At 42.6% G+C, this 22,647-nt stretch overlaps 1 protein-coding gene across 1 annotated transcript; it reads right to left on the bottom strand.

Moving 5' to 3' along the window:
- Positions 1–1,183: 1,183 nt before the first annotated feature.
- On the bottom strand, positions 1,184–21,857 carry PDE6B (phosphodiesterase 6B). Its single transcript, XM_005154873.3, has 22 exons — positions 21,306–21,857; positions 19,581–19,733; positions 19,151–19,240; positions 16,845–16,985; positions 15,839–15,913; positions 15,684–15,748; positions 14,554–14,620; positions 14,361–14,408; positions 14,029–14,178; positions 12,882–13,025; positions 12,225–12,290; positions 11,476–11,622; positions 9,828–9,935; positions 8,954–9,063; positions 7,880–7,967; positions 7,186–7,286; positions 5,873–5,980; positions 5,003–5,066; positions 3,617–3,691; positions 2,799–2,882; positions 2,364–2,520; positions 1,184–1,282 (listed from the first exon to the last, which is right to left on the bottom strand). Exons 1-22 carry the CDS (start codon positions 21,714–21,716, stop codon positions 1,224–1,226), a joined length of 2,511 nt encoding a protein of 836 aa, XP_005154930.1. The 5' UTR covers positions 21,717–21,857; the 3' UTR covers positions 1,184–1,223.
- Between the last annotated feature and the right edge of the window lie 790 nt (positions 21,858–22,647).

The following is a 22,647-nucleotide window of genomic DNA, read 5'->3' as shown; positions in this document are numbered from 1 at the left end:
TACTGTACAGAGACACAGATAAATCATCACCAGATACACCCATGGCTCTAGTCTTTCTTTTATTTGCAGTATTTTTGTAATGCAAAACAAGATACTGAAGGATGAAAGCACTGAAGGTAGCAGGATTAATTGAAGAAGAAGAAAATCCCCAGCAAAACAGATCTCCAAACACTTAAAAAAAGAGAGAGAGAGAGGAGCAGAGAAGGGTTTCTGTACGGCTACAAGAACGTAATCAAATGTTCTAATATGGTTGCATGAATAAACAGGAAACCTAGCTTTTATCTGAAATAAAAGAATACAAGTCATCCATTTTTCAAAGTCTGGAGGGAAATCTAAAACCAAGACATCTCTGAACAGGAGGAAAGGAAGGAGGGTTGGTACTCCTCAGAAGAGAACTGTGTCGAATAACATTGGCATTATGAGGCAAAACAGAACAAATTTAGGAGATGTCATGATTCAGGTTGCTTGGTTAACTGTAATGGGTAATAGTAACACTGTCTTACAATCGTATGTGCCAGAGGGAAGCCTTAGTTAGCGCAGAGTGTGCATCCTGCTTGTGAAGATGGCAGCTATTAGGTCTTGCATGAATGGCTCCATGCTTTAAAGCAGCAACCTATACAAATTATTGAAATAGGTGTAGAACTGTTATCACCGTGTTTCCTTGTTTTACATGGAATTATAACTTTTTAGAGAAGTTCTGAAGTTTACTATGCTCATTTTTCATGCTTTATCTCTACCTACAGATTTCTTCATTATATCCTAACAGATACAGGCTTAGATATGATAAATTTGGCTCCTTTTCAGTTTTCCTACTCTGCAGGCTATAGTTCCATTCATTGACAATCACACAGTGTTGTATAGAGCAAAATATGAATTGAACTGGCCCCATCTGCTTTGGGTAAGAAGTGTTTCTGTACAGGAGAAATGCTCTTCCATAGTCATGCAACCTGATCTATTGGGCCAAATGTTGTTCTGACTTGCCATATGCCATCTGACATCAGGTGCATTAAATGGAGCAAAAGACAGGTCAGAATTGGCTCCTTACCATCAGGAAGAGATGCAATTAAGGCAAATGAGATCTAGCCCTTCCCTGGTTTGTTATAAGCCTAATTAAAGTAGCAGAACAGTCCAATCAGGAATGTATCTGTATGCCATAATATGTATATATACTTAAAGCCTGGACATTCTCATTTTGGGAGGCATATATTGCATTGGTAGTATGTCTAAAGTATGCTACAGGTTTTGGAAGCTGGAGCTGTTCCTCCATTGCAGGTTATTCCATCTGTGGTATAAAAAGAAACACAGAATTAGAGGTACAGTCATAAATGTACTTCTCACCTATTACAGGAGTAATTTAGCACTTTTAAGTTACCCAGTGATCAATGTAGGTTATACCTATAGTACCCATATTAAGAGCTGTCTGCTGTGCAAACTAGTCATACATGTAAGGCTGCTTTGGAAATAATGTTTTAGAGTTAGTAGAAACCTTCCTCACTTAAATACTGATTACTTAGGAAAAAATTCTTCAGAAATTCTCCAAATTCTAGCTTAAAGCACTTACTTTTGATCTTTTATATTAATTACTATTAATTAACTGAGAGCAGGTATCCAGACTGCTCTAATGATTCCTAAGCTGTGTCATGTGAGGAATGGCCACTCCATGGGCTGTTTGGGATTTTGGTCCAGTCTGGAACAAAAGCAGACTTCAGGAGCTGTCTCTGTGAAGGCAGTTAAGTTGCAACGAGTGTTTGATCAAGCATCTGGGAGAGGCTATGAGAGCCTTCTGCTCCCACCTCTCTGAGAATCAAACAAATCCTCATGCTACCAAATAAGCTTTCACCCAATGCCCATTGCAGCTGACAGATTTCAGGGCTACAGAGGCTGAGCCCACAGGAGAAAAAAAGATTCAACCAAAATGAATTGCTACACTGTTACTGCTTGCTTCTAGGACGTACCTAATCTGGGCTAGAAATGGGATGAATTTTAATTCCTCAGTGTTCTCCCAGTGAGTGTTAGCTTTTCTTAACTCATTCTGCTTTGTGACCTGTGGGACAGCACATCAGCCACAGCCTCTGTGCAATAGGATGTCTCTCAGCTGCATGGGTGCTTGTGCTGAATGTAGTCTCACTGGTTTCCCAGGCACTATCTCCTGGGTATTTGGGCAGGTGGCCTTTTTGACAGCCTGTCATGGTGTCAGGTTTGAAGATAAGGTGTCTTCAACCTTGCCAATGGAAAAAGACTGAGGAAACTTGTTCTGGGCATCTGACTCTTTGCCTTGTTGTCAGAGTTTGCTGCAGATCTGGGAGAGTACTGCAGAAGTATGTTTTTGAGTTTGGAATTAAAAGCTAAGTATTGTTTCTGACCTTTATTTGCAGCCATCTTCTCTTCCTCCTTTTTCTTCTCTTCCTCCAGAGCTTTCATTTTTGCATCATACTCATCGGCACGGGTCTTCCACTCATTTCTGTTGTTTAGCAGTCCATCAAGCATAGGCTGAATTTCCTCATGGAAACGGGAAAATTCCTAACCAAAACATACCCATCAGCATAATGCAGCTCAGAGGCAGTGCTTGTCCATCTTACCCTAGGAAAACCCCAGTGCCTCACTTCCTGGGCTGGCTGATGCAGGTAAAGTACCAAGGGCACAAAGAGGGATCAAGATACAGTGCTCCAGGGAGGGGCAGGTGTTGTGTCCTGTACCTGCCCCTCTCCCCATGAGTGGTGTTGCTGCACCAGGAGTCACTCACCTGGGATTTGAACCCCTGTTGGAAAGGATGCGGTGTGCAAGGGTGTGTCGCTTACCTTATAGACAAATGTGCACACAAAGTCGATGAAACCCACTTGAAGCTTTGGAAGCTCAGCAGCTTTCCTCCGGTCCATCATGGGCTGTGGGGGGACACAAGTTTGCCATATTGTATGAGACACCTCATTGAAACAGACACCTCTGTTTTCTCCCTGAAAGTGCCTTCCTGTGTCAACCTGGCAGTTATGCCATGCCATCTGTAAAGGCTGTCTAAACAGCTCACTTCCTTTGCTGCAGAGCAGTCAGCAGCTATTTCAGACAGGTCTCAATGTGCTTGTATTGGGAGGAGGATGAAATGTTTTTCCCTTGTGCCTCTAAACCATATACCTGAGAAAAGGCTTATGTTATATAGTGCTGAAGACTCTTGGCTCTTTCAATGCCAAATTTAAGTATTTGTTATTATAGCAGAAAAAATATATGCTAAGTAATAATGTACTTCTAATTACCAGAAATAATTTCTGGACTCTACAAAGTTTGTGTTTGTTGTTTTAATTTTTAATAGAACTCCTTCTTTCCTCTGTGACATACGTATCCCATTTTCCTTTTTTCTGCAAGGGATCAGTGCAACGTCTCAAGGGGAAGGGTCACTCCCTGCTGGTTCACAGCCACTGTGACCCATCTACCTATATGGAGAACTGCACAAGAGGCTCTGTCACAGAGCATCTTCCCTAGATGAGTACCCACTTTTCCAGTGGCTTTTGGCAGGAATGGTGATTTTGGAAAACTCACAGGGCTCTGACAGCAGTCTTCCTTGTAGTAAGTCCCTGCTGAGACTTGCTGTCTGAGCTGAACCTTCTGACTCTCACATGGTACTTACAATAGGCTGTTGCTGAAGGACGCTTATTTCTAAGTCTCCTTGCTCCCAGAACTCAGCTGCTACCAGCAGAGCTACCTACATTGCCAAGGAGAAAAAAAAGAAAAGTTAGCATTGACTTTGGCTTTACAACATGATATGCTTCTGGTCCCTAACATGAGGCAAATCTCACTTTTAGTCCCTCTGTCCCTTTCTGTCCAAGCCCAGCTACAAACTTTCTCCTCAGAAGTATCGCAATCATAGAATCATAGAATAGTTAGGATTGGAAAGGACCTCAAGATCATCTAGTTCCAACCTCCCTGCCATGGGCAGGGACACCTCACACTAAACCATATCACTCAAGGCTTCATCCAACCTGGTCTTGAACACTGCCAGGGATGGAGCATTCACCACCTCCCTGGGCAACCCATTCCAGTACCTCACCACCCTTACAGTAAAGAATTTCTTCCTTATATCCAATCTAAACCTCTGCTGTTTAAGTTTCAACCCATTACCCCTTGTCCTATCACTACAGTCCCTAATGAAGAGTCCCTCCCCAGCATTCCTGTAGGCCCCCTTCAGATACTGGAAGGCTGCTATGAGGTCTCCATGCAGCCTTCTCTTCTCCAGGCTGAACAGCCCCAACTTTCTCAGCCTGTCTTCATACAGGAGGTGCTCCAGTCCCCTGATCATCCTCGTGGCCCTCCTCTGGACTTGTTCTAACAGTACCATGTCCTTTTTATGTTGAGGACACCAGAACTGTACACAATACTCCAAGTGAGGTCTCACGAGAGCAGAGTAGAGGGGCAGGATCACCTCCTTCGACCTCCTGGTCACGCTGACCATGGGCATGCACCCATGTAGTGTCAGCTCAACAGCCTTATTGCACTGAAGCTTATTAGTACTGCTCATCTATTAAGAAAGATTTCCAATATGTCCCCCTCAAGGATTTGCCTCTTGATCACAATTGTGGCTGGCTGTTATGATTTTCCCAGTTGTCCTTTCTCCATGCTGAACAGGAAGGTGGATTTTGTTTCTTTTATCCTCCTCTAAAATTTAATAACAGTTTAATGAAGTACCATTCAGGAGCAAACTTCTAAAGGAAACCAAACAGCTTAGCAGACAGCAGGTATTGCTGTAAAAAAAGCCCTCCACCCATATGTTACAAGCAAACCACCCCACGGTAGCTCAAGAAGCTAAACATTTTGGGGGGTTATTTTCTTCTCTAGTAAACATGAATTTCCTAAAGAACTCACAATTGCAATCTTAAAGATTTATTTAGCACCAAAATCATATTTTCAAGTCCCTTTGGTAGTTGTGGTAGGAGGCTTTGATTCAGCTTCTAGGCAGCTTATTGCATTACTTTGAAGCGTAAGCTAGAGAAATCTAACAGTATATCTAGTATCTGACCTTACTCTGGACTTCCCAAGGCTTTGTGATTGCTGACAGGTCACAGGCAGTCATCATCATGGCCCTAAAACCAGGAAAGAAATTAGTTTATTTTCTAAGCCTGCACCCTATCTCTTGCAGGCCCAGGAGGCTCATTCTCTTATACTCCCCTAAGCATCAGAGGACCCTGCTGAAATTATAAAGATAGATAATGTGATTAAGACAGATAAAGTCATAAAGATAAAGTGATAAAGATAAAGTGATAGAGATAGATAAAGTGAGAAAGATAGATAAAATGAGAAAGAATAATGGGTTGCTGGAACAGCCTTGGCTCTCACTGGGATGCTCATCAAGGATTGCTGTCTTGACTAAAATGGATTTATTCTAGGCAACTCCTTGCTTCTGGCACTAAGTTATTTGCTGCTTTAATAATTTACTGGGCTGAACATCTTGACTGTGGAGTAATATCTTTGTCTCCCACATGGAGGTGAGAACTGCTGCAGCTGAAGCTGTGGGTGCAATTTGTCACCAAAGTGTCTGTCTGGTCACAGCAGCAGCATTGTGCAGCTCAGACTGGTTGCCACTGGGAAGGACTACTAATGGGCTGGATTTCCATACATCTGCCATTGCAGCCTGCCCCTCCTTGTGTCCTGCAGGGTGGTCTGGTATATGGCCAGAAGGGATTCTGCATCTCCTTAGGAGTATATGAGCAGAAGGACACTCCAAAACCAGTTGCTATAGTCCCTGTTTTCCCCTGTTTCTCCAGAAAATCAGGTATAAGCAGACACTAATGTATCACATGCTGATTGTAATAAGTGCAGCACAAGGCATGTTCTGAGGCTCTCTCATGAGGTAACTGCATCACTAACTTTTTCAGAGCTGATTACTCACATGACAACCTCTTTCTTTGTTGTCTCCAGAGACAGGTATTCAGTCCAGGCAGTCGTGCTATCATATGTCTTGGACTCATCAACAATCTTCTGAAACATTGTTCTCTTTCTTTGAGGAGGGAAAAAATAAATAGGAAAAGCTCCAAAACAAGAAAACAAATGTGTTTAAAAAGATGACTGATCCTGACATTGATAACCTTTACATAAGGGTTTCCAGTAGCTGCTGTCCTAGCATTTAGGTCCTCAGGGAAACCCCTAACAAATCCAACCACCATCACCTGCTTCTCTTAAGCAGGGAAAACTATTATAAATGTCTTAAAAATTAGTGTAGTGGTGAGTCATGAGTAAGAACTTGAAAATATGAGCTACTGCAAGTTATGTCAGCTTCCACCTTTGTTGGTAGTGCAAGAAGGCTTTTTCCCTGAATGTTAAGCAACCTGTAGAAACCTAGAGCTGGCTTTGTGAAACTACCTGGCTTTACCTGCATAGTCTGATCTTGCTAACTTTATTTATATATAGAAATATATATATAAAATTCTGGGGAGGGGTTTATACACAACACACACATATTTTGAGTAGTGTGAAATTTGGAAAAATCTGCTGTTTCATTGCTAACAGAGAAGACATTTAGGCCAGGTCCATAAAACAGCTTGCATACATGTTCTATGTGTATCATTTTGCCTGGGTCTGATCTCAACCAAGCCTTTGTTTGCGTGGACCAAGAAGGGCAAAGACCATTTTGTGTGCACCTGGTAAGGAAGCAGTGGTAACTGCTCACATATAGCCACCCTACCTCTGGAGTAAGAGGACTGGGTATTGCACCCTTCCTTATATTCCTCTTTTGTGGACTTTATATTTTGCACAATCATTCTTCACTGGAAACCACAGATGCAGCCTCTGGTCTTGGCACTGCATTTTGAAAGCACATGTTGAAACCTCTCTGCTAATTAGGAAGTCATGTTGTTGAATTCCAGCTGTGTGTTCCAGGAAGCCAGTGCATGCTGATAATGCAGCCCTTGCCAGGTCATTCACCATTTATGAGTATCTTTAGTGCTGAATTGCTAGCAAAGAGTGTCTGAACCAACAGACATTTCTTTCTGTTACAGGATCATACAGTACTGCCTTGTTGGAAACTGAGGCTTAAAATGTCATGTATTTGATATAGTGAGTAAAAGTCCAAAGTTTTTTTGAGCAGTTTGAGTTCTCTCCACCAGCCCTCATGTCAGAGGTGGTGAATAGGACTGCTGCATGGTGGGTTCTCAGAACAAATCACTTTTTGCCTTTGTAAAACAGGTGTATATGTGACTGACTTACTTGAAGTAGAGTGCCAGGTCTGTGGCTATAATGGCAATATCCATCAGGTGAATCATGTGCTCATGCTGTCTGCGGTTGAGATTCTGACATATATTCAGTGACTGAAAAGCAAAGAAAAGGGAACTGCAAAATCCAAGCATTGTGGTGCTGTGAGTCTCTGACCATATCCCTTTCTCAATTGTGCTCACTTTTTTAATATGTAACTTTAATAGCTTCAGCTTGCTCCTCTGAGGTGCAAGGGTTGTGAGCCCTGTTCACTGTATGCTGGTGCCTCATCTCCACTTTTGTTCACTGAACAGGATCAGTGTCCTGAAGCTTGTTACACAGCATGTGCCCAAAATCTGTGCCCTGGTCCCACTGCAAGCTTTCCTGAAATGAGAAGTTAGCTGGGGGAGTCTGTTAGCCTTGGCCCTGCCAGGGGGCTACAGGAGGACAATTCTGTGTTTAACCTATTTACATGGGCATAACAATATGGCTTCTGAAGAAACCAGGTCATGGGTTTAGGAAGCCTGTGCATTTTGGTCCTGGGTGAGCATCTAGTACTTGGGAAAGTGAGGCAACTGCAGAGTTGGGATAGCTGCAGAGCAGGTATCCCAACCAGAGAAAGGTCTTGTGCTAAGCTGTCAGCTCTGCTGCTGGAAAACTTCCCTGAAAGTAAATCATTCATGTGTTTGCATTACAGTTTATTACCAACCTCTTCAGAGAGCAAGAATTTTCCAAATTCCAAGTGATGTCTCTCTAAAATGGAGGATCCATGAAGTTTAGCTAAAGGATTTTGAGATCTGGTTGCACAAACAGAAAATTAAAGATATTACCACAGCACTTACTTAAAAAATGAAGTGTCCCATTTTATTTTTGATTTTGTCATACACAAAAGTTCAACTCATTCTAAAAGGCTTAAGAGTAACATTTTTAATAGCTAATGACTTCAGTCTGGTAAAAGAGTTTTATAACACTGCTTATTTGGATGCTATTTGGATGCTGTAAAACAGTCTTCCACTGCAGATTTCACAAAAATGTTGTTTATGAGTGGACTGTTATTACTTCAGCATGGTAAGCTTGTTTAATTCCTAAATAGCTACATGTTCATACCTAGTAACAGGAACAGAAGAAACAGCAGTCCTTGGGCACTTTCCTAGCCGACAAACAAGACACTCTTTTATGCAAAAACCCAGCCACCTTGACTTACATTTCCCAAAGCTCCAGAAGACAGTAAGACAGTATAGCCAGCAGCCACTGCAGAAGAGCTGTGATCTGACACTACTGAGCACCAGAGCAACAAAGGCTCTGCTGGTCATGAAATTATGCAGCTGTTCTTCTGTAGCTAGTTACTACCTACTGGGAACAGCACCCTCATACTCGTAGGTGCTTTGTTTCTGCAGGTGGTGAGGACTGTGTCATTCATGGTGGGTTTTCCACAGACACCTTCCAGCAAAAAGTAGGCCTCTTATGGCCGGATTCCTCTCAATGGCATCCTGAGTCTTCTATGATGCTGAGGCTACTAAATGCCTGTGCTGCACATGTTCCACACTGTAACAGTAATGCAGAGTGTGGCTTTAACCAAAGGAGGTTTGCTGTGAGCTAAAGAAAGCCCCAGAGAGCACTGCCAGATTTCAAGTTCTGTATCAACCTGAAAAGTGAACTTATTTGCAAAACAAAAGGTTGCAGTGTATAAAACAGCTGTGCTGGAGTTTGGTGTGATCACAGACTGATCCCACTCCACACGACAGCAACAGTAAATAGTTTGAAGTAGTCGGAAAGTGCTTACTTCATTTGGTAAAGGTTGTTGGTTCCCCTATGGTCAATATCATGGCACAGAGCAGCAGTTACCATTGCAAGGGCCTCGAGGTCTGTGTAATACCGCTTCAGTTTGCCAGTCTGGAGGGTGAGAATTTGCATGTCATTTGTTAGTATCTCTTATAAAAAAAGGTACTGAGCTGTTACTGTTCTGTTCTGGGGATCTCCCCATTGAAACAGTCCAGGAGAACTGAAAATAACTCATGAAGCTAAATGCAGTTGTGGCACACTCAAGTTAAAATGGGGAAGCAGCTGGAAACAAAACAGTTCAGACTCTGGTAGGTGTGTTGTACATATGTGCTTGTTGCCCACCTGCAATGTTGCGTGCCACTTCTGTAGCAGCCTCTTGGCCTAGGGACACCTGGGTCCTCACAAGAACCTCTCCAGTCACTGGACACAAAGTGAATCCCTTTTTGAAGGGGCTCTGCCTCTTTCTGAGCAATGGATTTCAGATTCCAATCTGAGTCACCCAAAAGACTATCTGGGGGACTGTAGACGTAGTTCTGATGCAAGCTGTCTGCATCTTACTGTCTGCACGAGGTTCATCCCTCTTGTGGAGCAGCACTCTGATACCTTTTATTGTTGGGGCATCTGTGGCCTTGAGAGCCTGTGAGAAGTGGCACTTGCCACATTCACACTAGTGATCAACTTATACCTGCCTGGAAATGGAAAGTGTGAGGGTGTCTGCATCCCTTCCAGCTAACCTCAATCTGGCTCTTACCGTCAGGAACTACCAGAAGAAAGGAAGTCCTGTAGTCTCTCTCCCCTACCTGTTGCAAGTGCAACAAAAGACCACCTGCTAACAAAGTCAAGCCACAGCACTAGGTGGGAAGGTGTTACCTTACCATCAGGAGAGTGAACATGGTCTGCGCGACATTGAAGCCATGGCGCCAGTTGTGGTAAGTTATCTTCCGGTAGCCTTTGCTGACAGAGTACACAAACCTTACCAGTACCTGCAAATGGGGGGAAGAGCATGTCAGTTTGTGTGATGAAGCTTCTGCCTGTCGCACTTGTAATAAAGACAGTGCACAGAAATCATGAATGAGGTTCAGAGGTGGCCCTAGAAAGAAATGAGAAGCTGTAATAACATCACCTTGCTGCACAGCATTGCTGTAGTAAAGCCTAGTGGAAGGCTAAAAGGAACATTAAAATATAGCTGTCTTTTTTCTAATCTCAGAGAAACAAAATCAAAGATGCCTGAGGGACAAACAAGAAAGAGCAATGTCTGGATAAAAATAGTTTTAATACTACTGTTTGCGAATTGGTTGAAGTTCCATGTTTCTCTATGTATATAAGATTTATTAATACTGATTAGTTTTACTAAATTACTGTTATTTAGTAATACTGATACCACTTTCCAAGTGATATGGCTCCATAGATGTAGAGATGGGTAGTGTTTATATCATCTAAACAATTACAATATAAGGCATGAAATAGCAAAATGTTTTTTTCCTCTGTATTCTACTTTTCCACATGTACTGCCTCCTATGTAGCTGCATAGAAGCCTCTACTTCTTCTATGTAGCTGCATAGGTTTTCTCCTTAAGGAGAAAATTAATCATGGATAGGTAATTCATTTTTCAAAATCTTAGCTGCTCAGAGTGGCAGCAAAGAATGACTGTTTTTCATGCTTGTATCAGAGGTTAGTTGTTACAGAGTAGAAATTTGGAGTACTTTCTGCCACTGACATGCTATCAGCAAAAAGCATAGAAGTAATTCCCGTCCAGAGCACCCCACTTTACTCCTACTTCCCAGCCTGCCTCTCCAGGGTGAACTTTTCCTGCAGTTACACCCAGAGCCCACTAGATGGCAATAAACGTCACATGATGTGCGGAGAAACCACTGCTGAAGTGCCAGTTTCGTGACTCCTGCGGTTTCGCATGTGAAGAGTGCCAAGACATGTGAACTTGCACGCCAGGGGCTAGCGGACCCTTGTTCTCACATGGTCACGCCGCTCTTGTCGCCAGCAGTCAGGTAACAACTGCACCAAATAAAGGCATGGCTTTGTTTGCAGGGAGAAGAAAGGCAGATTGACCTGCCATAGTGATTATGTTGTCTGAAAGCTGTCAGGTACGTACTATAGCAAACAAAGCATATACAATTATGCACTGCCCTGTGTTTTGCCTGGAAACTGTGCTTTTACAATGAGGCTGTGAGAGGCATTAGACACAGTAAGTGCAAGCCATGTTTTGCATGGTGTTTTTTTCCACCTACATAGACCTGACAACAAACCCATGCCTATGGCAGACAACACATGGCAGAAGAGGCCAGCTTCATTCCCCAAACACATATGTAGCAGCCAGAGGCTTTGCGAGGGGATCCCCTGCCCTCAGCAAGGCAAGGGGGCTCAGGGTACACACCCCTGCAAGCTCCCACAACCCCAGACCTATGGTTGCACTATGAGGTATGCAGGGCATGAATGGGGACCTCAGCCATTCAGTGCTGAATCTGCTGGCCATCCAAGGCAGGAGGCCCTAGTGCTGCCAGCTCCTACCTCCTGTGGGATCTGGAACTTCTTCACCACGCCGAGCTCGTAGTACATCTGAATGCCACACTTCACCAGCTCTAGCTCAGTGCAGTCAAAATCAGAGAACCTGAACTCATAGATTTCAAACTTTGTGGGCCCTGGGAGTTCTTCTTTCTGTAAAGGAGGTGGGACAATTTGTTGCTGTACTACTTATGTCATCCCTAGAAACACCTGGAATGGGTTTTGCTTAATGCAAATTTATCAGTATCATACTGCTAGGATCTTCTGCTTTTAGAATATAGCACATAAATAGACTGAAATGCAACTTTTCGTGATAACACCATAAGTGGCAAATAGGGAACGCATGCTTGGTCAAGTTCAAGAAATATTGCTTGTTTTCTGTTAAGCACTTTTCTTGTTGATTTGCTATAGTTTAAAGACCCCAAGACTTGAGAGGTCTTACGGGGAAGACTTACAGCCCTCCATATTTACTCTGGAGAACAAATAGTGTGACAGGTCAAGCTGGCTGATGAGTTTCCAAGTGGACTCTGACCCCCTTGAGATAAAGTGGCAGAGAGCTCCCTTGAGAGCTGGGTAAGGCATTCGCTGTCACCTGATAATAACCTTAAACTCGTACAGCAGACGAGGGCAGGGTAGGCTTTGCCTTCACCCTTCACCAGGTGCCCTATGGGTGTGTACCAGTATGTCAACCCTGCATCCACGCAAGCAATATTTGTTTGCCAGAGCTATCCTCTGGAGCAGTACATTGCTCTTACCAGGATGCTTGCCAGCTCATCTTCCTCACACTCGCTTGGCTCCTTCCCCAGCTTTTCTCGTGTTGGCTGTAAAGAGCACGCATATGTTAAACTTATAACTGAAGCCCACTGGACTTTGCACTGTGCAGCTTTGGGGCAACTGAGGGCAGCTCTCATATGCAAAGTGCATTTTCTTCCTGGACCTTAGCTCTATCTAGGGTCTTTCAACCCATTCTTTCTGGTAAAATATTCTCCCTGTCCTTCATCATGTTTCATGTTCATGTTTCCTCAACTTGCAAATGTCCCCTTTGAGTCAATGTCTCAGCTAGGTCTTCTGACTCCACACCCTCTGCACCAGAGAGATTTTTGGGAATAAAACAGCTCCTCTTTCACCCTACCTGCCTTCCCTGGGTAGCAACTGTGTCAGCCCATATCCATGACCGGCTTTGCTGAGGAAATGAGGAATGACACAGTGTGGCAGTGAGCTGAGGCAGAGAGGCAGATCACAGAGACAAAAAACAGACTATTCTGCCTCTGTGCAGTAACTGGGGCCCTGGGTCCTGCCTCCACACCGTGGTGCTTGGAAGTTTTCTGTGGGATGGGAGGCTTGTGTCTGTGCATTAAGTCACAGGCAAGGCCAGCACCCTTGGGAGTGTGTTGCACCTTGTGAGGCATTACCAGAATTTCCTGGATTTCATCCTTGTCACACTTCACATGGTAGAGCACCATATCCTGAGCAATGTCCTTCCTGTTCTCCAGCTTGTTCATCTTATCGTATGTGTCTGTGTTGAGTACAGACCAACCCAGGAACTGTGTCAAGGACTTGGTGAGGAGAAAAGAAGGAAACGGTGGAATAAACAAAACATGTCCTCCTTAGACACACAGAAATATAACATTGAATGATATATTTTAGGAGAAACACAAGCTCCACTTTGGCCACATGTCTATCAATGAGTGTTTGCTCCCAGCCCCTACTTGCTCCTCAGCAGAGCAGTTCCCGAGATGTTGAATCTGCTTAGACCTCTAGAGCATCCACGCATGTGGAGCACCCTCTATCCAGGGTGGACATTCAGCATATGGAAAGCTATTTCTGTGTTGTTGCAGTTGTCTCCATGCCTGTGGAAAGGCTGGTGTCACAATGCTGACAGCAGATCAGGAACCCTTGTATCAAGGGAGAGAAAGGTGTTCTTATCGCCTTTCATATATGTTTACTTACACCTTGTGTTTGCTCCCATCTTGTTTGCTGTTCAGTGGCCAATTCAAACTGATTTTTTTTCAGTGTTTTTGTTTGATAAAAAAGTCTGTTTCAGGAAACGTTCTGACTGATAATAAATGCCAAGAGCTGAATGCCTAAATTGGATTGAAACTAGCATAGGAGCATTTCCAAGCAGCAAGGTCTCTAATCACAGCTGCTGTTGGTAGATTCAATACTTGGCCACCCTTTGTATCTTAGCTACACAGAAAATTTCTGTGTAATTTCTCAAAGGAGTTGCCCAGCCAATGTGAGCCAGCTACATCTATGTGAACACAGGTCAGAATGGTCATATTAGTACATAGCAACTGCTCATGGCTAGGTATCCAATCCAAGAATGCTGAACCAAAATGGTGCAAACACAGCTGGGTTTCCAAGACTGAACACCCCCCCTCCTCCAGTGTTTTGTATAGTTGCTTTGAAAACTTTCAAGCTGATGCATAACACCTCTATAAGCAACAAAGAAACTTACTTAACTGCAAAACACTGGGGGATGCTTTGTAGGTATACAATGAGCAATAGTGACCTTTCTCAAGCGTATGAATTACTTCCAGCTGCAGCAAGGAACTATACCTCCATGAGGGTCTCATCTTGTTCATCAAATGGTTTCCCATCTTTTCTGTTATAAAATGTGACAACGCCAACAATTTCTTCCCTTTTGTTCACTATTGGCATGGAGAGAACATTTTTGATAGTCCATCCTGATTCATCTAGAGGACCTTCCTTGAAGCAATAGCAAGCAGAAAGACACCATGTACTTAATGTGTTTTCTAAATACATCAGCATTCCCATTTTACATAAAGGCTGCGGGCTAAAGAAATACTAATATGCATAATATTTACTCTAAATTACATTTTTTTCATAAAAAGTAGAACCCTTGATGGGACTCAAAGTTTTCACTGTACCTGAAAATTAAACATCTCATCTGCAGCAGCATTCATAATGTTGCAAATCTAGGGGATCACACAAAAGAAAATGTTTTACAATGTGGGCAATGAGAAGTTTAAATACCAAAACAAAAAACTGAATTGATGAGAAAGCAGCATTAGTCTGACTTCATCTCAGAAAGCCTTGATGAGGCCTTCATTAAGTACTTACAAATCCACTTTCAGCCACATAGGTTGGCAGTCCAGTAACCAGCGCCCAGTGATCTGGGGTAGGATTTCTGAATGAAAGAAAAACATGTAAGGGCAATTAAGGATATATGTTTACTGAAGAATGATTATGGAGATGACATGTATTCAGCTGATCGCACAGTCCACTTTTATGTGTTTCACTGTCAGTTACTAAACAGTCCTGTTACTTTGAAAGGACTCGTGCACAAGCAAAAATTTTCCACATAAGGTAAATACTTTTCCTTCAAGGATCCAATGCAAAATAACCCATAAAATAATATAGTCTGTGGACACTTACGAAGAAGTTGCTCCTGGGAGTAGAGGGTAAGTTTCAGACCTTCAGCACAGAGAAAAATGCTTTTTTAAAGAAAGCTCCTGGCTCAGAGTGTCTGCAAGCCTGAACACCTGAACACTGCTATATCTAAGTAAAGGGGCCTTTTTTTGCAGCACAAACAGCAGTGTGAAGTGGTGTGACTAGAACTGGGTGAAATGCCTGTTGAGTCAGACTTGTTCAAGGTGCCCAAGGCTTCTTTGAAAACTTCAGTGGCAGGAAAAGAGGGAGGCTTTCAGAAAGACAAATCTCTGTGGTATCAAGAGAGAAAGAAAGGCCAGAGGTAGCCTTGAGATGGGGACAGTGACTGGAGGATGAGAGACAAATGAAGACGCTGGATGACAGTTAGGGAAGCAGGACTCACCATGAGAAGCTGGGCAGAGGGGTGGATGGCAGGGCTGGGACAGCGGGTGCCTAAACACAAGGACAACCTGGGTGAGTTCACCCGCTGACACAGGGAAGTTACCAAGGAGAAGTGATGCCTCAGCCTGCCAAGGAAAGTGGCAAAAGTGCAGGCATTCAAGGAACTTCACTTCTGCATCTAAAAAGAATCACTGGTTGCAGTAACTTTTGGAGCCCGACTTGCTAGCCATGGTCCCAATGCCCTGGAGGAAACCTTTGTCCTGTAGAAATGTGAGTCAAAGCATCAGCTTGCATTCTGGCTCTCTTAGTCTATATCCTGTCTGTCCTTTGAATATTTCCTCATGAGTCTTTGTCATTGAGAACCTTGGGTTTAGCTACTCTCTGTGTCAGTACCTAGCAGACAAAACCTGGGCACTTACGGGATGACTTTGATGTCTTCTTTTCCATGTAATATATAATCAATGACCTTGTAAAAGACTATTTCCTGCAAATAAAAATGAGTGTTATGTTAAAATTAGCAATGAGGCAATCCAGCCAGACAGGAGAGAGTTTAAGAAATCTTGTTCTCACATACCCTGCCATCTGGGGTGCGAGGTCCTGAGTAGGGGGGAACTTCTCCCAGCAAGACTGGCCACAGGTCAAAAAATTCCTGGTTTTAAAATGTAAAACAAGTATATTTAGAGTAAAAAAAGTGCTATGAGGCTCGAAGTAACCACTGCTCTAACATGCTGGGTTTGGTATTGTGTAATGAAGGCATGAACTAATAAGACTGATTTGATACTACGCAGCATGATGGTATGTCCAAATCATGAAGTGTAAGGTGCATTATGTGGCCATATATAGTCATCCTATACACAGGATGCTGCTTCATTCAGTAACAGCACAGACTGTACTCACAGAGCAAATGGTTATGTCGATACACCATGTTCTTAATTTTCCAGAGTGTGACCATAGGGGATGATTTGCTACTTGCCATCTTGCTAAAGTGACAGATTATGCTTTCTTCACTTAGGCTAGATTATAATGCTGATCAAAGTGTCATTAGCACACTTATGATCTTTTAATACACATCTTCACAAGCGAGCATGCTATAAAGCCTCTGGCAACATGGTGGACATCGCAGTTCATGGTACCCTCACTCAGCTTGACTGTGGAATAAAGCAGGGCTCCCACTGCAAAGAAACTGTGTAACCCCCACATGTATCTTGTAAAGGTGCATTCAGACCAAACCAGAGCTGCAAAAGTAACTGAGCTTCTGTCAGCTTACTTTCATGAAGCCAAATATTGCCTAAAAGCCTTGATAACATGTACATGGATGAGTCTTTGAGGACGGTGGCTACTTTGTTGCTGGGGGTTTATAAGGGTATCTCACTATAGTTCTGATATCCACAGGCTTTGTGAGGCTGTGCTTATGTTGCAGGCTTTGACCAGGATTGCTGTAGTCAGACACCTTTGTTTTCCCAGCCTCTGCCTCTTCTGACAGTCCCATTCTGGTGATTAGCTATTACCCTTCTCTCACTTTCCTTTATCCCAGGCTCCTCATTTGCCAAAAGATATACAAGACACATGTGAACACTCACCTTCTGCTTTGTCATGTCCAGGAGACCTACTGAGTACCGGTCACAGTTCAGATATGCTCTCACTGTGTAAAAAGCCTTGTGGAACTGCCTCTCAATGTCTGTCAGCTCCTCAAAAACCTTGTTAGCTGACCACAGTAGCACCTGCAGGATATAATCCAAATGTAAACATATCTTCTCCTTGAGAGCTGGGCTTTCCAAATGAGTTTGGAATAAGAAAGAAACGGCTGGGGCTTTATACTACATTTTCTGAAAACTGCAATAGCAACCTACACTGCAAAGTGTAAAAGCATTGCTTATTCACACTGGGAATTACTAGTGGAAGATGTGTTGTCAGAACAAGTCAGGTCACCATGGAATGCTATGTAAAAGTTCCATCTTACAAATAAAGCACAAAAAAGTAGTAGTGCCAGATAAAAAGATGGCCCCACTTAAATTTTATATCCATAAGTAAAATCTTGCATCCACAAACAGTTTCACCAAAAGTGTTGTAAATTCTGGAGGCTGGAGTTGGAAATATCCAAGTTGACATTTTACTCAAAGCCCTTCCACTGCTGCTTTGTGTGCACATCAGCCTATGATCCCTTTCCCTATCCTGTGCCCTACAAATGCACGCTTAAGAAAGCTGTTATTAGGCTCTTTCATTTTTAATAATTGAGGTTATGTGGCAAATTAGGCTTAGCTAATGCATGTGTGTCTGTATCTGAGTGTGTCTTACTTTGTTTTCCAAGCTCATAGAACACGAGAAATAGGGCTTCAGAAGCACTGAGAGGTGCTGATGAAGGTGACTGGACCTATGCTTTGAATAAAGTACTGTTACATGGCCACAATCAGGAAAAGTGTCTCACCTCTTCACTGGGCACTAGTTTTGGTAGTTCTGAGCTGCATTGGTTTCTGTTTCTAATCCATAAATTGGAATAACTTGGCCACTCCCTACAAAGCCTGAGGTGTTCAGTATCACCGGCCTCTGAGCATCCTTCTGATAGGATAGTGGTGTCATAGAAACTATTAGACGAAGTGATCAATGGTTTATTTTCTGGCATTTCATAGAATGGAATAAGTAATGCTGAAAGCCACAAAGCCCAGTAGGAACTGAAAGAAACACCCAAAGAATGGCCAATTCATGGAATGATGTAAATAAGTTGGAAAAAATGTGTTACATGATCTTCTAATAAGACTTTTTCACAGTATCTGAGCACAAGCATACCAGACTGTCCTTTCACAAGCTGCTTTACTTACAGTATCCCTTAGCCTTTGCAGCTGGGATTTGCAATTCTAAAATCTCAGACTACCTTAGAGTGTCATTTGCTTACTTTGTACTTTCTTACTTTAAAGTCTCACAGAATCAATCGTATTAACTCTAGCACAGACTTTTAGATCTAGATGTCCAAAAGTTTGTCGGTTGAACTACTGGTAGAGCTGGCCATGTGTCTTGCATCTCCTTCTCACTTTACACTTTCTGTGGGACCTGCTGATGCAGCAGTGATACATGAACACAGGACTCATGCAGAGCAGACCATGCTGTGGGAAGCATTAGGCCTTCTATCTCTTGGGCTCCCTCGTTTATTTTCTAGCTTTTTCATTACCTCCCCCCGTCCTACTGCTAAACCTCAACAGGAATAAACCTTTGTTAGTTCTATTTTATTTGAGTTACTGAGCATTGCTAGATGGGTATATCACCTGACTATCATTCATGCTTATGGTCACTGAAAAAGTTGCATGTCCTCTCCAATAACAGCCAGGTGTCTGCTGCAGAAAGGGATTGCATGGATTCACTTCCAATCCCAATAAATTCAAGAGTCCTTTCATAATCCAAGTAATGGAAAATAACAGTGGCTGAATTGCTTCAATTCAGAATACCCTAAACCCCTCAGTTCTGTTAATTTCTAATGAGGGAGGCCAATTCAAAAGGCATGTGAGTCATTTTACTGGCACTAAGAAAAATTCTATACCCCTTTTAAATAAGCAGGTAAGGAAAAAATACCACAATCTTAATTGTAGGAAATCTCTTACTGCTGCTGGTTGAAGTGGCTAAATGCCCCGGGAGTCTCAGTTCAACAAAACATCTGGAGCTCAGTTCTGCTGAATCTGATGCCACTGCATCAGCTCCTGCAGTTTTGCCAGCAATAGCATGAACAGAAAGTAATGCTGAACTGTGAGGGAGGAGCAGTATCTTAAAGTGGATAAGGGCACCTTTTATTTCTGCTCTTCAGGCACAGATCTCTGAACAGATCAGCTACAGCTTTGAAATCAGAAGAATGATCTCATTTGATTTTGGGATACAGCCCAATCTGCATTTGCACTCTTACCTGGCCTCTTCGAGTCTCACAATTGTGAAGATAACTCAAGTGATAAATTTTCAAGTTCAAGGAAGCAAAATTCAGGTACTTCAGAAAAAGCTGAAAAGGCAAAAAATGAGATTGAGTTGAACATAGTAGAAGCCTCCAGTATACTGGATTTCATAACACCCCTTCAGCAACATCATGGTAATTCCCCTGGATAAATGCTTTGCTTTGCACTGGTATGAGATAAGGCTTATCCCACTGTAACTTCCCTGAAAGATTTCTGAGATAAGCATCCTCATAATAAGCCTCTTGTGTTAGAGGGAGGGTGAGTCCCCTGTGGGGAAATTCGTACCAGTGGAGCTTCACTAAAGCAGACATCCCTACTGCAGTAGAGTCTGTGTTACATGCCAAAAGTAACACCCACTTGATAGAAACTGAGCTACAGAACACTTACTGCTTCGTCAGAGCTGGTGAAGTGCGGACCATTGAGCTTGTTAATAGCCAGAATAACAGCAACTAAATCTTTGCCATTCAAGATGGGTGTTGCAAGGATGCTTTTCGTAGTGTAGTCGGTGAGCTCGTCAACAAATGAACTGAACTGGGCACACTGTTCAACAGAGAATTTACAAATTACACATTTCCCACACTATGTGTAGTCTTGAAACCAAGTTAAAGCACATCTTCTCAAAATAAGCTGCCTCAAGAAAGTTTTGCTTAAAATATTATTGAGTAAGATAAATGAATTAGCAGAAAATTGGACATTGTACAGGTGAAAAAGCTGGTATCAAGAAAAATGACTGTGATTTCTCACTGTAACGCATGCAGTTCTTTCTCACAGAGATCTTGCAAATCACAAGCTTTAATATTGCAGACTCTGTCAGAAGAAAGAGGCTCTTAAATCACTGACATCCTTTGTAGTACCTCCTCCATCCTTTCCTCCAACTTGCCATTAACATGTTACCACAGTTACCAGCCTGCATTGTGTAGCCACACTTTATAAATCAGTGCTGTCTTGTGCAGTTACTGGGAAGTTCATTCACCCTCTTTTTAATTCTGCTTTTGCCTGGGCCCTGAAGCTGCTGTTGCCTTGCAGCCTTTGTGAAGTCATCTACCCCATGTTTTCCTTGAAAATGTTCTCCCACACATTACCTTCCATGTTGCTGGGCCATTGTGCATGGACGATAGGTAGAAGGGAAGGAAAGAGTGTTTTTTAAGAGAGTTTAAGTCACATTAAAAGAGAGTTTAAGTCATTCTGATGCTTCCCCCCTCCCAGTAAAACAAAAGTGGTTGCAAAACCAAAATCAATGTCTCAGTATGTTCTGTGAAAGACAAGGCATTTTTTGCTGAAGCATTTGGCTGTGCTTATATTGAGCAAAAAATGGATGGATAAACTGCTGGTCTCTTTGTAACCAGCAAACAAAAGATGGAGTAATCCCAAATGCCATATTTGGGTCACATGGATTTTAGTTTTATAACTATAATTAGAATAAGTGGATTATTATTACTGCCATTCAGGTTTAAATGATTCAACCCAGGAGTATAGCGGGTAAATATTGTCATGAAGGCATAAAGATGTAACATTAAAGTTCGTTGCATTCCTTTTGGTATCGCAGTGTGCAGGTTTGCTGAAAGAGTTTTTTTGGTCAAAGCTTGTCTCTAGCTGCTTCTGATGAAGATCACTCATGCACAGGTCCATTCCCTCTGACAAAAATGCCTCTGAATTCCCTTGACCCAAACTTTATCAGACAGCAAACATTTTCAAATTGCGTTTGTAGTGGGAAACCCTCCTGGACTCACTATAAAGGATTCCTCTCTCTTTGCCAGTTACTCACGGAAGAGAAGTGTTTGTGGAAATTTCCATGTGCGTTCAATGAGGATATGGTTGTACCTCACTCTGCTGGACTAGATGTGATTTTTTAGACAAGGTGTGACACTGCACTTGTTTGCAGGAGTTAACACCTACTGTAATTAATTTGTTTAGATTCATTTTGATCCATAAATGAAATTGGAAGCAACTAACAAACTTGCCACTGGTGCTTTGGTTTCCAGTACGTAGCTATTACACTGCAAGAGGTTTGAGCCTGAGGCACTAAGATGCCCTGCTGCCTCTTGACCCTTTTGTACTTGCAAGGGTGTGAACCTGTCTTCTACTAAGTGAAAGAACAAATGACAAACCTACCTCACTGACATCCTTGATGTTCATGGTTTTCTTGGTTTGCGCAACATAGCCCACAATGCCTAAGTCCAGTGGATAGACAATCTCACAGTCTGGGGGAACCAGGCAATCCTCCAGGGTACTTCCTTCTTGGATGTTGAAGAGCCTTGTTGCCAGTTCAGGTGTACCATTTCTCTGCCTGTACATGAAAAGACTACAGCGGTCAGCATGAATAAGGGACCTGATTCTTCTCAAGGTCTTGAAAACAACTTTCTCCATGTTGATGCTTTCTTGCATGTCTTGGATCAACTCAAAAAGGATTTCACACTCATTATTATTCCAGGACTCTGTTCCTTGTTTCTTCTCAAAGTACTGCTTTGCAAAAGCAGGGTTGCCATCAAGAAACTTCTCCACGTCGTCTTCACTAATGCTCATTGTGAATGCCCTGGGTCTTGTGGTAGGTCCAAAGATGTGATCTATGTAAAAACTGCAATTTCTGATGTAGTTCCTAAATTTCGTGATAAAAGATGTTGCTTCTAGAATGACCAAGGGTGAGGCAACACTGCAAAAGAGCTTGTCATCAGGAAGAGGTATTCCTTTATAGTGTGGAAGATGAGTCAGTGGGAGGACAGATCTTCTCAACCAAAGAGATTAGATGACCTCTACAACAGCTTTGGGTTAACTTCGTTCTTCTTAGTCTTAATGCAAACAAAAACTGAGTACTCACAATACCTGAAAACGCTCTCCTTTCTCTTGACAAGCAGAACACCTACTGAAACAGTTATATTGAGGCAACAGCAACAAGGAAGAGCTGCATCTTCTAACATTGAAATAAGCTCTTTAAAGTCTAATTAAATATATACTGCTTGGGCCTAATCCTTGGCTAACAAGGTGAGCATCTTATTATTTCTACTCTCCCAGCTCCCTGCAGTAGTAGGAAGTGCATCCTCCACAAAAAGGCATTGTGGCCAGAACAAAAACAATGAGCTAATGCTTCTCTTTCAGAGCTCCCTATGCTATTGCATAGTTCTTTATATGCTGTTATAAGGGTTGTTATCACATGGAAGCACCAATCCTGAACACTTTAGTCCAGGATTAGAACTGAATTTGAAAGGTCTGTAACCTTTTCTTCTTGATAGTAAGAATCAGGAGAAGAAAACATGCCTCTTAGTGGCATCCCTTTAGGAAGGAATCTAGGGAATCATGGCAGGCCCTGCTGAGAAAAATATCAAAACACCCAGGAAGGTAGAAAAATTTTGCTCATCACTATGAGTGGAGAAAGGGTGGGAATTACAGCTGTGACTGACAGAGTTGTTCATATCAGTGAAGCCACAGTGCTGTGTGAACAGCAGGTGAGGGTCAGCTC

Source organism: Melopsittacus undulatus, chromosome Z (genome assembly GCF_012275295.1).
Source record: "Melopsittacus undulatus isolate bMelUnd1 chromosome Z, bMelUnd1.mat.Z, whole genome shotgun sequence".
NCBI lineage: Eukaryota > Metazoa > Chordata > Aves > Psittaciformes > Psittaculidae > Melopsittacus > Melopsittacus undulatus.
This window is presented reverse-complemented; position numbering and strand designations above follow the sequence as displayed.